Source organism: Oxyura jamaicensis, chromosome 2 (genome assembly GCF_011077185.1).
Source record: "Oxyura jamaicensis isolate SHBP4307 breed ruddy duck chromosome 2, BPBGC_Ojam_1.0, whole genome shotgun sequence".
NCBI classification, from domain to species: Eukaryota; Metazoa; Chordata; class Aves; order Anseriformes; family Anatidae; genus Oxyura; species Oxyura jamaicensis.
This window is the reverse complement of record NC_048894.1, coordinates 67,792,913-67,804,308: the sequence shown is the minus strand read 5'-3', so window position 1 is coordinate 67,804,308 and position 11,396 is coordinate 67,792,913. Positions and strand designations below refer to the sequence as shown.

Here is an 11,396-nt window from a genome sequence, read left to right as displayed (position 1 = left end):
GGGGGGGGGGAGGTGTAGTGCAGAGGTTACACTATTTTATTTTTTATTTTATTTTACTCTTCCCCTCCGTCGCGCCGGCCGCTTTGCAGCTGGGCGGTGAATTTGGGATGTAAATCTCCGACAGTCGTCAAGGAGCTCCTTCCTCTGCCACCTATTTCAGGGGGCAGCGGCAGGTCCCTACCCCCTGTGCTCGCTCCTCTCACTGTTGCTTTCTCTTTTTCCCTTGCCTAGTGCCGGGCACAGGCTCCAGGCTGATTTCTACCGGGTCGCGGTCACAGAAGTCGCATTTGGCGATTTTTTTGGCAGCCCGTGCCCGTGGAGACACTTGTAGGATCCGTGCTGCCAAGGAAGGGGGCACCGCTCCGTCCGCCCTCTTGTCCGCCTCCCCCATTCCATCCCATCCCATCCCCATCCAAACTCCTGGCGCATGGTTTCCAGCGAAAAAAGGGGATGTTCAGGTCGGTGTGGGTCTCCTCGGCTTCCCGAGGGTCGTATTCACCAGCATCCCCCACGAAAGAGGATTTCTAGGCTGTGCTGGTGTCTGTCGGGAGCAGAGAGAGGAGCAGAAGGAAAGAGGCAAAACCTGGCAGTATCTTAACAACAACAAAAAAAAAAAAAAAAAAAAAAAAGTTATAAATGAAAAAATAAGAAGGGAAAGAAGCAGCCCCCACCCACCACTCTGTGGACCAAGCTGGTTGATGGAATGGGTTTTGGGGTGCAGGAGGGGAGCCTTGCTGGGCACAGGGCTGCTTCCACCTGCGCCTGTACTGCCCATCACTTTTGGCAGAGTTTTTCTCTGAGATGCAGAGATTCAGGCAGCAGGGGTAGCTTCTACCTTTCCCGGGGACCTACGCGTGGAGATGCAGCCGAGCATGTTGCATACCTCTCCATGGGACCCCCGCGTGTCCCGGCCATTGCAGTTCAGGAGGAAAAAAAAAATAGTGAAAAAAAGTGTTTTTTTTTTTTTTTTTTTTTTTTTCCCCTTCATACGTGGATTCCCATCTGCCCATTTAATATTTATTGGCTAACCCAACTACACCAAAGCAACCCAGGAAGTAATTCAGAGGGAAAACGGAGCACACAATGCCGTACGGATGCAACAGCTCTGCTGAGGACTTATTGGTGTTTGCCGCACACTGCAAATTCCCATGTTGTAGATGTATGGAAATGTAGCAGGTACATTCCGGTTCAGCTGACACCCCTTTCCCAGCCTAGGGCCATTGGGGCTCAGTACATTGCCACCTCCAGAAAACAAACTCCTCAAAACCCATCCTAATGACACAGCACCCGTGGGGTAGAAATCTGCACTTCAGCTTTTTTGGGTCGCTCAGGGAGCAGTTGTAGGGTCTCAAATGCAAATGTTTGCAAGGAATTTGACCCTTTTATTAAGCACAATAAATCCATGTTAAAGACACCAAGCACTTTTGTCTTCAGGAGAAAAAATCTTGCTACTATAAACATGCCGAGATCTGATTACTTGATTATTCTGCCCTAGACATTTTTTTTTTATTGTACATTTCACTTGCTAAACAGGAAAAAAAAAAATACAGTTTTAAGAAAACAGTTCCACTTGCAGCTTGGGCATAAAAAAATTGAGTATTTTATGGGTGATCCTGTCTGCTCACACATCCTCCAAAAAGACTTTTGCATTTGAAATACAGGAAACTATTTTGCCAACAATCTCAGCTGCAGCAGATTGTAGTTTTATTGACCATGCCTCTGAAAAATAATTACAAAATTGTTATTTGACATTTATTATTTTATAATTTTTCATCACTAAAATTGTTAGGTGAAATTCACAGAATGGTATCCTCCAATGTGACTTGCCTGAACAAAGCATTATTGCTAAACTAAATTAATTGTTTATGGGGAGGGCTGCTCTTCCTTGGGTAAAGCTTCACCATCTTCACTGCCCCCTGCCCTAAAATCCATTGATGCAACTGCATGTATCCACTGACCTGAGGATGAAGCACCAAGTTACACTCCAGTGCTAAGTCTCTACATGATGAGTTTTGCTTGAATTAAGATTTCAAAACTGAGCCCATAACAAGATATGCCATAAAACCTCACACAACCCTCCTCCCCCAGGGATATTTATCTTAAATATTTAATTGCTCAGTAAAATAAATCCTGCATGTATATGCTTATCTGGGAAGGATTTTGATCCATTAATTTTGGGGTATCTTCTGATCTGCAGCATCTTGGAAAGAGTCTGTACTAACATCCTTGGAAAATGTGGAGAAGCAGAATCTGTGCCCTGCAAAAGAATGCCTGTTCAGGTGCTGAATATTTACACATAGGCAGGAGTGAGCTTTCCTTTTAATGCTGTCTCTTAGATACACAAAAAACAAATGAAAGTTATTTAAGTAAAATCCCTGCTTCTGCTAAAGCAAATAACAGGGCTCCACAAACTGGCATGGAGCAGAATGGGGCTCCTTCATGTTACATTCATGTCATATTAACATGGTCATTTTTATAATGACTTCCCTCTCAAACTCTATAATAAGCTTCAACAAACTCTCAAGAGATGCAGTGTTATTAGTTTATCTGCTTTACAGATAAGTAAATCGATGCAAGCGGAAGATAAGGAATTTCCCCAAGGTCTTGCAGCTGGTTTGGTGAAGATCAAGGAAAGGAAACCAAGAACCATCCACTAGACCGGTATCTGCTCCTCCTGCTGCTGCTGACCTTGCATCCCATCGTCAGGAGAGAGATACTGGGAGGAGCAGCGCATGCTCGGGGCCTCTCTGCAACAGGCTGCTTCCATTCAGGTGCCGAATTATGCTGTTCGGTATCTAAACCTGGGCACCCACATTTGAAACTCTTGGTGTCTCTAACAACACTGAGGCATTGTATCCACCATGGCACAATGTCAGACATTGAAAGTGGAATTGCATTCTTCAGTGCATGGAATTATTAGGGTGTTTTATTCAAAGACGTATTTATGAAACAAAGCCTGGCAGTCTCCATAGTGGGGTTTAAATAAAATCTACTTTGATTTATCTAAGCTAACATTAGAACTGCTGTCTGCAAGGCATATATTTTAATGTGTCAAATAATTACTAAAAGACATATTACTGGAAAATAACTGTTGGAGGCTCTGATGTCCATAACAATATTAATATACACACAACTACACACACAAAAAACAACAACCTCCAAGTGACTATTTTAACAAGAAACTTCCAAGGCTGTAGTCTTTAATCGAGACCAGCTTGCATGCAGCTGCAATACATTTAGCCTTTAACATTAGCTCTAGCCATTGTCCTAGCACATGCCTACACCCCATGACGCTTTACGGCATTAAAAGCAGTGCTGCATGGCTAGAGCAACTTGTCACTAAGATATATCACTCGGCAGAGAGCAAAGCAAAATGAAGCAGTGAACAACATGGTCTTTCCATGGCAGCCTGTACCATGGGTCTGGCTTGCTTGACTCAGTTGTGTTCTGGGCATCGCCTCGCTCCCTGACTGCTGTGGAAGAAAACCTCTGAAGTGAGAGAAACTGTAGGCCATGCTCTGGCTGATGCAGTGTGATCTTCCCAAAGAGCAGCAGAAGGAACAGCAGTCCTCTATATGCATAATCTCATGGCAGCCCAGGGCTGGTGGAATCACTCTTTCACTGGCCTCACTTGTGGCAGAAGGACAAAATGCTGCCTGACTCTACCGAGGGAGTGACATCCCTTGCACCCAGGCACATCTTGTCCCTCCTTCGGGAACTCCTGGCCAGAGGAGCAGGGTTAAAAGCAGCAAGCAGACATCTATCCTGCTTACCACAGGCAAGTTCAGGGGCTGTGAAGCCCCAGCGTGGTTGCAAACGAAAGCAGGCTGGGGCTCGTGGGGGAGGAGGCTGCCCACAAGCAGCTCTGCCGCGAAAAGCCTCACAGTGAGGTTTCTTTTCCTGAGACTTTGGCGCCCCTGTGTGTCTCATTTTTGGCGAATTCGGTAGCAGAACAATCCTCGACCTAGTGCTTGAGTATGGGAGATCTTTCCTGTGGGGACAGCCTGGGCAGCTCTCCCAGGGCCGCAGTGCACAGTGGCCGGCCCCCCATTTGAGCTGTGCAGATTTCCACCCCTTACCCAACCTCCTACAGACTCCAGCATTGCCCCCTTGCAACTTCATCCAAAGCTTCATGGCAGAGCAATTCATGTTTTTAAGGCTCCGCTTCCTGGAGTTGTGAGGTTTTGCATCTTCTCCACATCCATGTTTCTCCCGGTATCCATGAAGCACAGTTTTGAAAGAGCCTGAAAGGAAAGAAGTAAAAATAAAGCATTAAAAGTATTTTAGGTTTCAGATTTGCATATTGGACAATAATACTGTACTTGTGGGAGATGCATATCTAATACCTCTGTGTCAGTGATTGCAATATAAACCCCAGTGTTCTTCAAACAGTAAAGGCAGAAACAGGAAATTCAGCAAAAGAAAAGTATAGGGAAATTCTAATTATAAATACTTTCTGTAGGGTAGATTTATCATTATCCCTCCCATATCTTGAAGATAGCCAGGACACAAAGGAATGAAGGGAATTGCCTTCATTCAGTTAGGATACAGGGAGGACATCTGGACAAAAAGGAAGGAAACCAAGCCAGGCTGCACTCTGGTGAGATTTACCCTGCCAGAGATCCTGCTACAAGCAGGCTCTGCAGCACCGAGTCTCTAAACCCTTTTCCCCCTTCACTGTCTTCTAGCTGACAGTACTTATTTCAAAACACATAAGGGACGTGCACGCCTGACGGGTGGGGTGTTTATTTGGGGCTATTCAGAAAGCACAAGCACTCTGCAAAGTGTCATTGGAAAAATATGGCATGCAAATGCAGGCAGGCTATCACTTGCCCCAGAGTCAGCATCACCTGCTTTGCACTTAACCTCGCTAACCTGAAACGGGCCCTCTCCTGACACCTATCTTGCCCTTCCCTGCCATTAGGCAGATGGCCCCAGCTATACAAAATATAGCCCTGCCCTGCCTGTATTTATTGGTGGGTGGTTGCCCTGCCTTTGTTTCCCACCTGCAGTGCTTATTACTCCTTTCACCAGCTCTTCCACTACAGCCTCCCTCGTCACAGGGGAATCTGGCCCCTAAGGCCACATCTGCTCACACAAGGGGAAGCCATCTGAAAAGGTGTTTCTCATCTCCCTCGCTTCCTGCTCCACTTCCACCTTTTGCAGTGTTGTGTTGCCCCCCTGTAAGGCATGTTGCTGGGATGAGCCAGCTTAAAAATAGCCCTGGAGAGAAAATGGAGGGGCCATCCCTGAAATCAGGGCACTTGCCTAGCTTTGGGTTCCCAGAGCAAGGACCAAGGGCATTTGTCTTGCTGCCCACTTCACTGCTGGGTATGGATATGAGCACATCTTAACCCTGTCTCCTCCTGCAATGCACTGTGGGTTGCATTTCAAAAATTGTGAGTGAGCCACTGCTTAACCTTCTTCCAGACTCATGGAGGAACCTGAGCTTCATTATCAGTACTGTGCTAGCCAGGAGCCTCCCCAGGAGGACCACAGCTCCCTGTGTGCTTGGGAGCCCCCTTTCTTGGTTGGTCCTGGTGGCATAGCTGGTGGGAGGAAGGTATCCATCTTGGCAGGGTGGACATCTGCTTACCTCCAACTGGCACTCCTCCTTCACAGCAGGAAAATGGCATTTGTATCCTTTCAGAAGACAAAAGTTGATCACAAGTGTGAGGCCAAACTCAGCCTGGTGATTCTGTGAAATTTATTTCCAGTGTTGGAAAAGGGTTTCTACTTTTTTTTCTTACGTAGGGGATCTTGTTGGGGAGCACAGTGCAAACAGCTCCAGGAGGCTGTAAGCCCCAAATGCCTACATTAATGAGTGATGTCTTGGTTTGACCTGGATTACAGGCTGCTGATTGAGCACAAGAATTTAGAACAGGAATGAAAAATTGTCCCATAAATGGGCTGTCCACATTTTAAACTAAATTAGCCCCACAGTGAATGGCCTCCTCTACTGCATTAGTGTGACAGAGCCCACACTGGGGACTGAAATGAATCCATGTGGCTGGATAAGAGCAGTGTTATTAGGATTATTATTGGGGGCTGGATCAGGCCCAACAGGAATGTGATTATTTAGTATCTTTAAGCTACAGTTATGTGTGACAGAAGAAGTGTCTGATGGCAGAGTATTTGTCCATGCATGTGGCCATGCAACTCGCAAACAGGGCTTCGGGCACTGGCAGGTGGGTTGTGGTGAAGCTTGCTGTGTTGGTTGAAGATGTTTTCATCTTGAACTGCTCGCTCCAATAAAGAGCTGCCAGAAGGGAATCAGATCCTGAGCCTCGATCACTCTGGAGTGAAGCTCAGAACTTCAGGCTGTGGTTTTGCACCAGAGAGTTCAGACGACAATAGCAGCCTTAAGGGATTCACACCCTCTTCTCCAGCCTCATGCCAACACTTTTTTTTTTTTTTTCTTCTCCCAGACCTGCTGGATGAATTCATTTTGTGTGGGGGGTGTATAAAAAATAAAAATAATTTTTAAAAAATGTGTGGACTTCCCCAAGCAGATCAATTCGTGAATGTTGTGACAGTCTGGCCCACCAGCTACACAGCCCATGGAGCTGAAAGACATGGGGACAGCCAGCACTGCTGAGGAGAGCCATCTGCTTGCAAACCAGGGCCCTACCTTACATCGCTGATGAGGGTGGGTTTCTTGTGCTTCCCTCCACTCCTGCACCTGGAAAGCATCTCTGGTCCTGCAGGAGCAGCTGTCCCAGCTCTCCTGGAAGACAAGTCAGGCTTTTCTGCTGGACTGTGCCCTGCAAGCAAGGAGACAGAAAACACTATGAAATCAGGGTGGAAACAGTGTGGAAAAGAGAACCTGGAACAGCAGGACTTTACCACGTTTTCGTCTCCAGGTTTTGTCCTTGCCACTTGATGCAGAGCAGAAAATACCACCTCTTTAGAACGGGTGACTAGCTACAATTTATTGGGACTGGGCTGTTGCTAAACACACGGAGTAGCAATGTGTTAACACATTTTAAAAGGCTGTTTGATCACCATGGGATTCCAGATGAGCTAACAACAGAAAATAAGCCGTGATTCACAAATGACTCAATTCAGCATTTCTCTTTGATGCAGCAGTTCAAGCAAGCCCTGTCTATGCAAATTCAAATGAGTGCACTGAATAGTCATTGAGCCCGGCAATGCCATGCTTACAAAGTCGTTTTCACAAAGTGTAAGTACTGTTTTAAGTGTAAAATTGGGCAATTTCTAGCAAGCCGTGACAACGTGATTCTTACTCACTCTAGCCGGTAACTTTTGCTACGTTTAAAGTATAATATAAATATTATACCAATAAAAATACTATTATTTCCATGATCTGGGGGAGAGGGTGGTCCTGAGAAATCACCACGCGTGAGTGGGGGAACTTGGCCTTGGTGGGCTTTAGACCTGACCCGGGGGTGCCGGGCTGTGGGGCTGCGAGGGGACTCGCCTCCCGTCGACTGGCGGCCACGCCATTCCCGGCTCTGCCGCGCTCGGCCCCGCCGCCAGCCTTCTCTTTCCGCTCCCACTTCTCCCAGCAAAACCCGGCGCATGTTTTGGCCAACATTGCCATCCAGTGGCACAGGAGATAAATGACAGCGGAGAGGCTCAGCGCCGGCTTGAAGGTGGGAGGGTGAACTGCATCAGATCGCCCCTGCACGGTTTAGACTAAATTTGGACGGCTGCACTTCTTTACTGGCAGCTTGCAAGAGGTGGCTGTTAATCAGGGTGCCGTGGGGAAGAAGATGGTGAGCGTGTCACGTAAGCACGAGGTGCTGTGCTGGTACCCAGCCCATCTAGAGGGTGGCTGCCAGCAGATCCTAAATCCTGCTTGTACGGGGAGGGTGTGCTTTTGGTTGGTTGGTTTTCCTGGAATAACTCCATGGTGCTTTAGTAGGCAGAAGCTTGTTTTATTATTGCTTTACAGATTAGTGTGACTAAGTTGCAATATAAAAGGTCTCAAATGCATTTTTTTTTTTTTTTTCTTGAGATGCTGCTAGGCAGGATACTCTCAAGAACCTCAAGTGATCCAAAACTGTTGCAGAAAAATATACCAAAACATCGATTTTCCTTTCTAGAAAACTTTAATAATATTTAAGGTCTAGGCTTTGGAACATATCTGTCATCTACCTGCTATTCATTCCTTGGCCACAGTGACATTTCTTGTCTGATCATCTGAATTATCTGGGTCCCTCTCCCACCCCAAATAAGCCAATAAGAGTCATTTTTCAAGGCAATTAGCAGGGAAAAAATGTGCCAGGGATGAAGTGGTTGCATAAAAGGAATGAAAAGGACCTTTCCTTTTCTGCTGAAGCTGGGTTTCTGCAGTCAGGACAGCACATGGGTTAGTCTGTGAGCCCCCAAAGAGCCACTGGCCCTGCATGATGAGGCAGGTCCTGCTGCCACAGCTGAAATTCCCACAGCAAGACAGGAGGTTCTGGCCAGTGAATGCCCAAGACAGTGCGGGGACAGCGTGGTGGCCTGTGATGGTTTTGCCACAAAGACCTGATGCATGACCTGTGTCTACGCACCTGCAACCAGGGTGAAACCTGGTGTCCCTGTGGAGGCAGCCAGCTCCTGGCAGAAAGAGAAGCTAGAATGCCTCCAGCCGCAGCTCCTCAACTGGCCACTGAGTCTTCCTCTGAAAGACATCAGTGGGATGACAGTGGGGCTGATGTTAACAGAGGAGGTGTGCTGTTAGGCCCGATGGAAATGGCATGTAAAATGCCACACATTTTGTGCTGTACACACACAGCAGCATCACCAGAGCTCAGTCCCCAAGCAGGCTGGATATTAAATTGATCAAACTGGTAATGAAAGTGGGAATTACTCCATCTCAGCCGACACAAGGCAGGTGACCTTATTAAAAAATATGCCAGTGTATTTAATGGGGTAGGGCAGTTTCTTGGGGAATTCATGATTAATGGGGCTATAACTCTGGAGATCCCACAGCTAATGCCCCTGGAAAAGTCTTACTTCCACTGTGAGATGGCCTGTCTGAAATTCTTGAGGTGGGTCTGTCTGAATGCTGGATCCAGCCTCTGTTTTCTGTCAGAGAAGCCAAGGCACTCCATAAGTGCTGAGCTGGCGAGGGAATGAGGCAGTCTCATGCTGGAAGCGGTGAGCTTGGCACATAAGGAAGCTCAGAGTCCTCTGCTGATGTGCCTCCTTGTCCTGCTCAACCTAACCACTGGCAGCAACTCCAACACCCTCACTGTTTAGTCATCACGAGAACAGCGTAAGTCACCATCAGAGACGCTGTGTGCAATGTCCTGAGCAAGACCTGACTCGCAGAAACCTCATTATCTGCTGGTACCTGCAGCCTGGGACAGGGCATGTGCAGCTCTCCTGAGGCATATGCATGGACGTGGAAAAGGATCTGAGAGTAAGAAAAGCAGCAGTCTGCTGTCCTGGGCCATAACGCCAAGCCCTTTCTGCACCTTCTTTGCAAATAAAAAGGATTAAAGCAAAAAACTAACCCAAGTATGGGCTAGGGGTTCAGGCCAAGGAGCATTCACGATGTGAGCAACAGGCTAGAAACTGGAAGTAGTCAGCAAGAGAAACTGAGCCAAAGTGGACAAAAGAAGCAAAGACACTTGGAGAATTTTGAGACTACAGAGTGGAATTACATTTTAAGACAGGATCCAGGCATGCTGAAAAAGGAATATCCAAGAAATTACTGTGAAATAACCCATCACAGAATAAAACAAACAAACAAACAAAAAACATATTGGGTATCAGCTGCCAGGTGTGTTTAAGTGGGAAACCCAGTAAGAAAATCCTGGTCTGGGAGAGGTATTTTAGTAGGAAAGGACTAGACAACAGGAAGCTGGCTGCAGTAGTTAAGGAATGTGACGTTGTGCAAAAGTGGAAGTTTCCAGTAGTTTTCTAGCCCTTTTATAACCTCCCAGTGACACAATCCAGGCAGCCTAGATTATCCCAGCTTCAGTAATACCATTAGCGTCTGCCCTGGACCTCATGGGAACTGGTGATTGCAGCCTTGCCCTTCCCATCAGATGGTCATCAAAATGATTGTGTAAGCAGCAAGACAAGGGACCAAACCATGAGCACTAGCCTCCCTAGCTGGGAAAAAAACAGAAGCTGCCATTGGCCAGCTTCCTCCACAGTTTGACAGCTGCAGATATATTTGCCAGTAGCTCGTCGCTACTCAGCAAGAACCTGAGGGGCTAGAGCAGCCGTGGATGTTTCTTGCACAGAGAAGAAACAAAATGGGAGAATCTGAACTATAGAGAAACCCAAGGAACACCTCCAAAACAAAACAAAACAAATAAACAAACACACACAGACACAAAAACAAAAACAAACAAACAACAACAAAAAAACATACTTTAGAGACAGCAAATTTGCCACTTCTGAAACAGAGAGATACAGAGACATAAGGGCTCATGCAGGAACTTTTTCAAGACAAGTCCTGGTTTGGTTCTACCTCAATTTAATAAAAGGTCTGTCCCAGTCAGAAAGGCTCTATAAGGACAACAGATGCCTACCATGGACCTCTGAAAGAGGCTCCTGATAATTCACTGAAAGAAAGCTAAGCAAAGAGGTGGAGCAGACATCAAACTGATTTGTGTTATGACATGAAAAAAATGTGAGGTGAAACATGTCAATAGGTGAACAGCTACTGATCTATCATTTAAGTGATCTTTCTTTGCATTTAGGGTGAAACACAAAAGTATCATACAAATGCTTTTTCCTGCCCGAGTGCTCCAGGACTATCTCAAGCTTACCAAAATTGCTGTTTAATGGTAATTAGCAAGGATGACAAACATATTCCTAAATGATGACAAAGTCCTTTGGTTAATGCTTTCGCACAGTTCCTAGGTGTAATAGGATCCCTAGCCCAGCTACAGCCAAGCTAGATGATACTGTAATAAACAATCAGAAGAAACTGAGCAGGAAAAGACCTAGAAAATCACCAGGGCTGGACCAGTGTGGTCTGCAAAGTAGCTGATAAAGCTATGCCTAACCTGCTCCTCAACACCATCAAGGGGGAGAATTCCAGCCTTTCCAGACCATCTAGTCCACATTTACCTGTTTATCACTACAAAGCTTCCCTAACGTCTGATCTTCAACACTGCTGATGCTATCTAAGCTGAATAGTTCTCTTCCTATCCACAGAGAACATGGAGAATCACCTGCTCCCTTCCATATTTGCATCAGGCTTCACTTCATTTATTTTTTTAACATATTCATAGACTTTCTAGAAATTTTGAATTTTTATTTTTTCCTTTCCTTTCCTTTCCTTTCCTTTCCTTTCCTTTCCTTTCCTTTCCTTTCCTTTCCTTTCCTTTCCTTTCCTTTCCTTTCCTTTCCTTTCCTTCCCTTCCCTTCCCTTCCCTTCCCTTCCCTTCCCTTCCCTTCCCTTCCCTTCCCTTCCCTTCCCT

General features: G+C 46.2%; 1 protein-coding gene across 2 annotated transcripts; it reads right to left on the bottom strand.

The window, feature by feature from the left end:
• Positions 1–2,977: 2,977 nt before the first annotated feature.
• Positions 2,978–7,356, bottom strand: LOC118162440. Of its 2 annotated transcripts, none has more exons than XR_004748452.1 (2): positions 6,632–7,356; positions 2,978–4,244 (listed from the first exon to the last, which is right to left on the bottom strand). XR_004748452.1 is itself a non-coding variant. In XM_035318570.1 (2 exons), exons 1-2 carry the CDS (start codon positions 5,634–5,636, stop codon positions 3,628–3,630), a joined length of 657 nt encoding a protein of 218 aa, XP_035174461.1. In that variant the 5' UTR covers positions 5,637–5,857; the 3' UTR covers positions 2,978–3,627. The 2 variants fall into 2 exon arrangements, 1 of the variants encoding a protein (XP_035174461.1); XM_035318570.1 differs by lacking the exon at positions 6,632–7,356 and adding an exon at positions 5,597–5,857.
• Positions 7,357–11,396: the final 4,040 nt, after the last annotated feature.

What these genes read in the sequence shown, in the direction of transcription:
- LOC118162440 (XM_035318570.1), bottom strand. Translation starts at nt 5,636, where the DNA reads ATGCCATTTTCCTGCTGTGAAGGAGGAGTGCCAGTTGGAG. An exon ending in AGGAGGAGTGCCAGTTGGAG is followed by an intron (nt 4,245 to 5,596) that starts GTAAGCAGATGT and finishes CTTTCCTTTCAG; the next exon opens with GCTCTTTCAAAACTGTGCTT.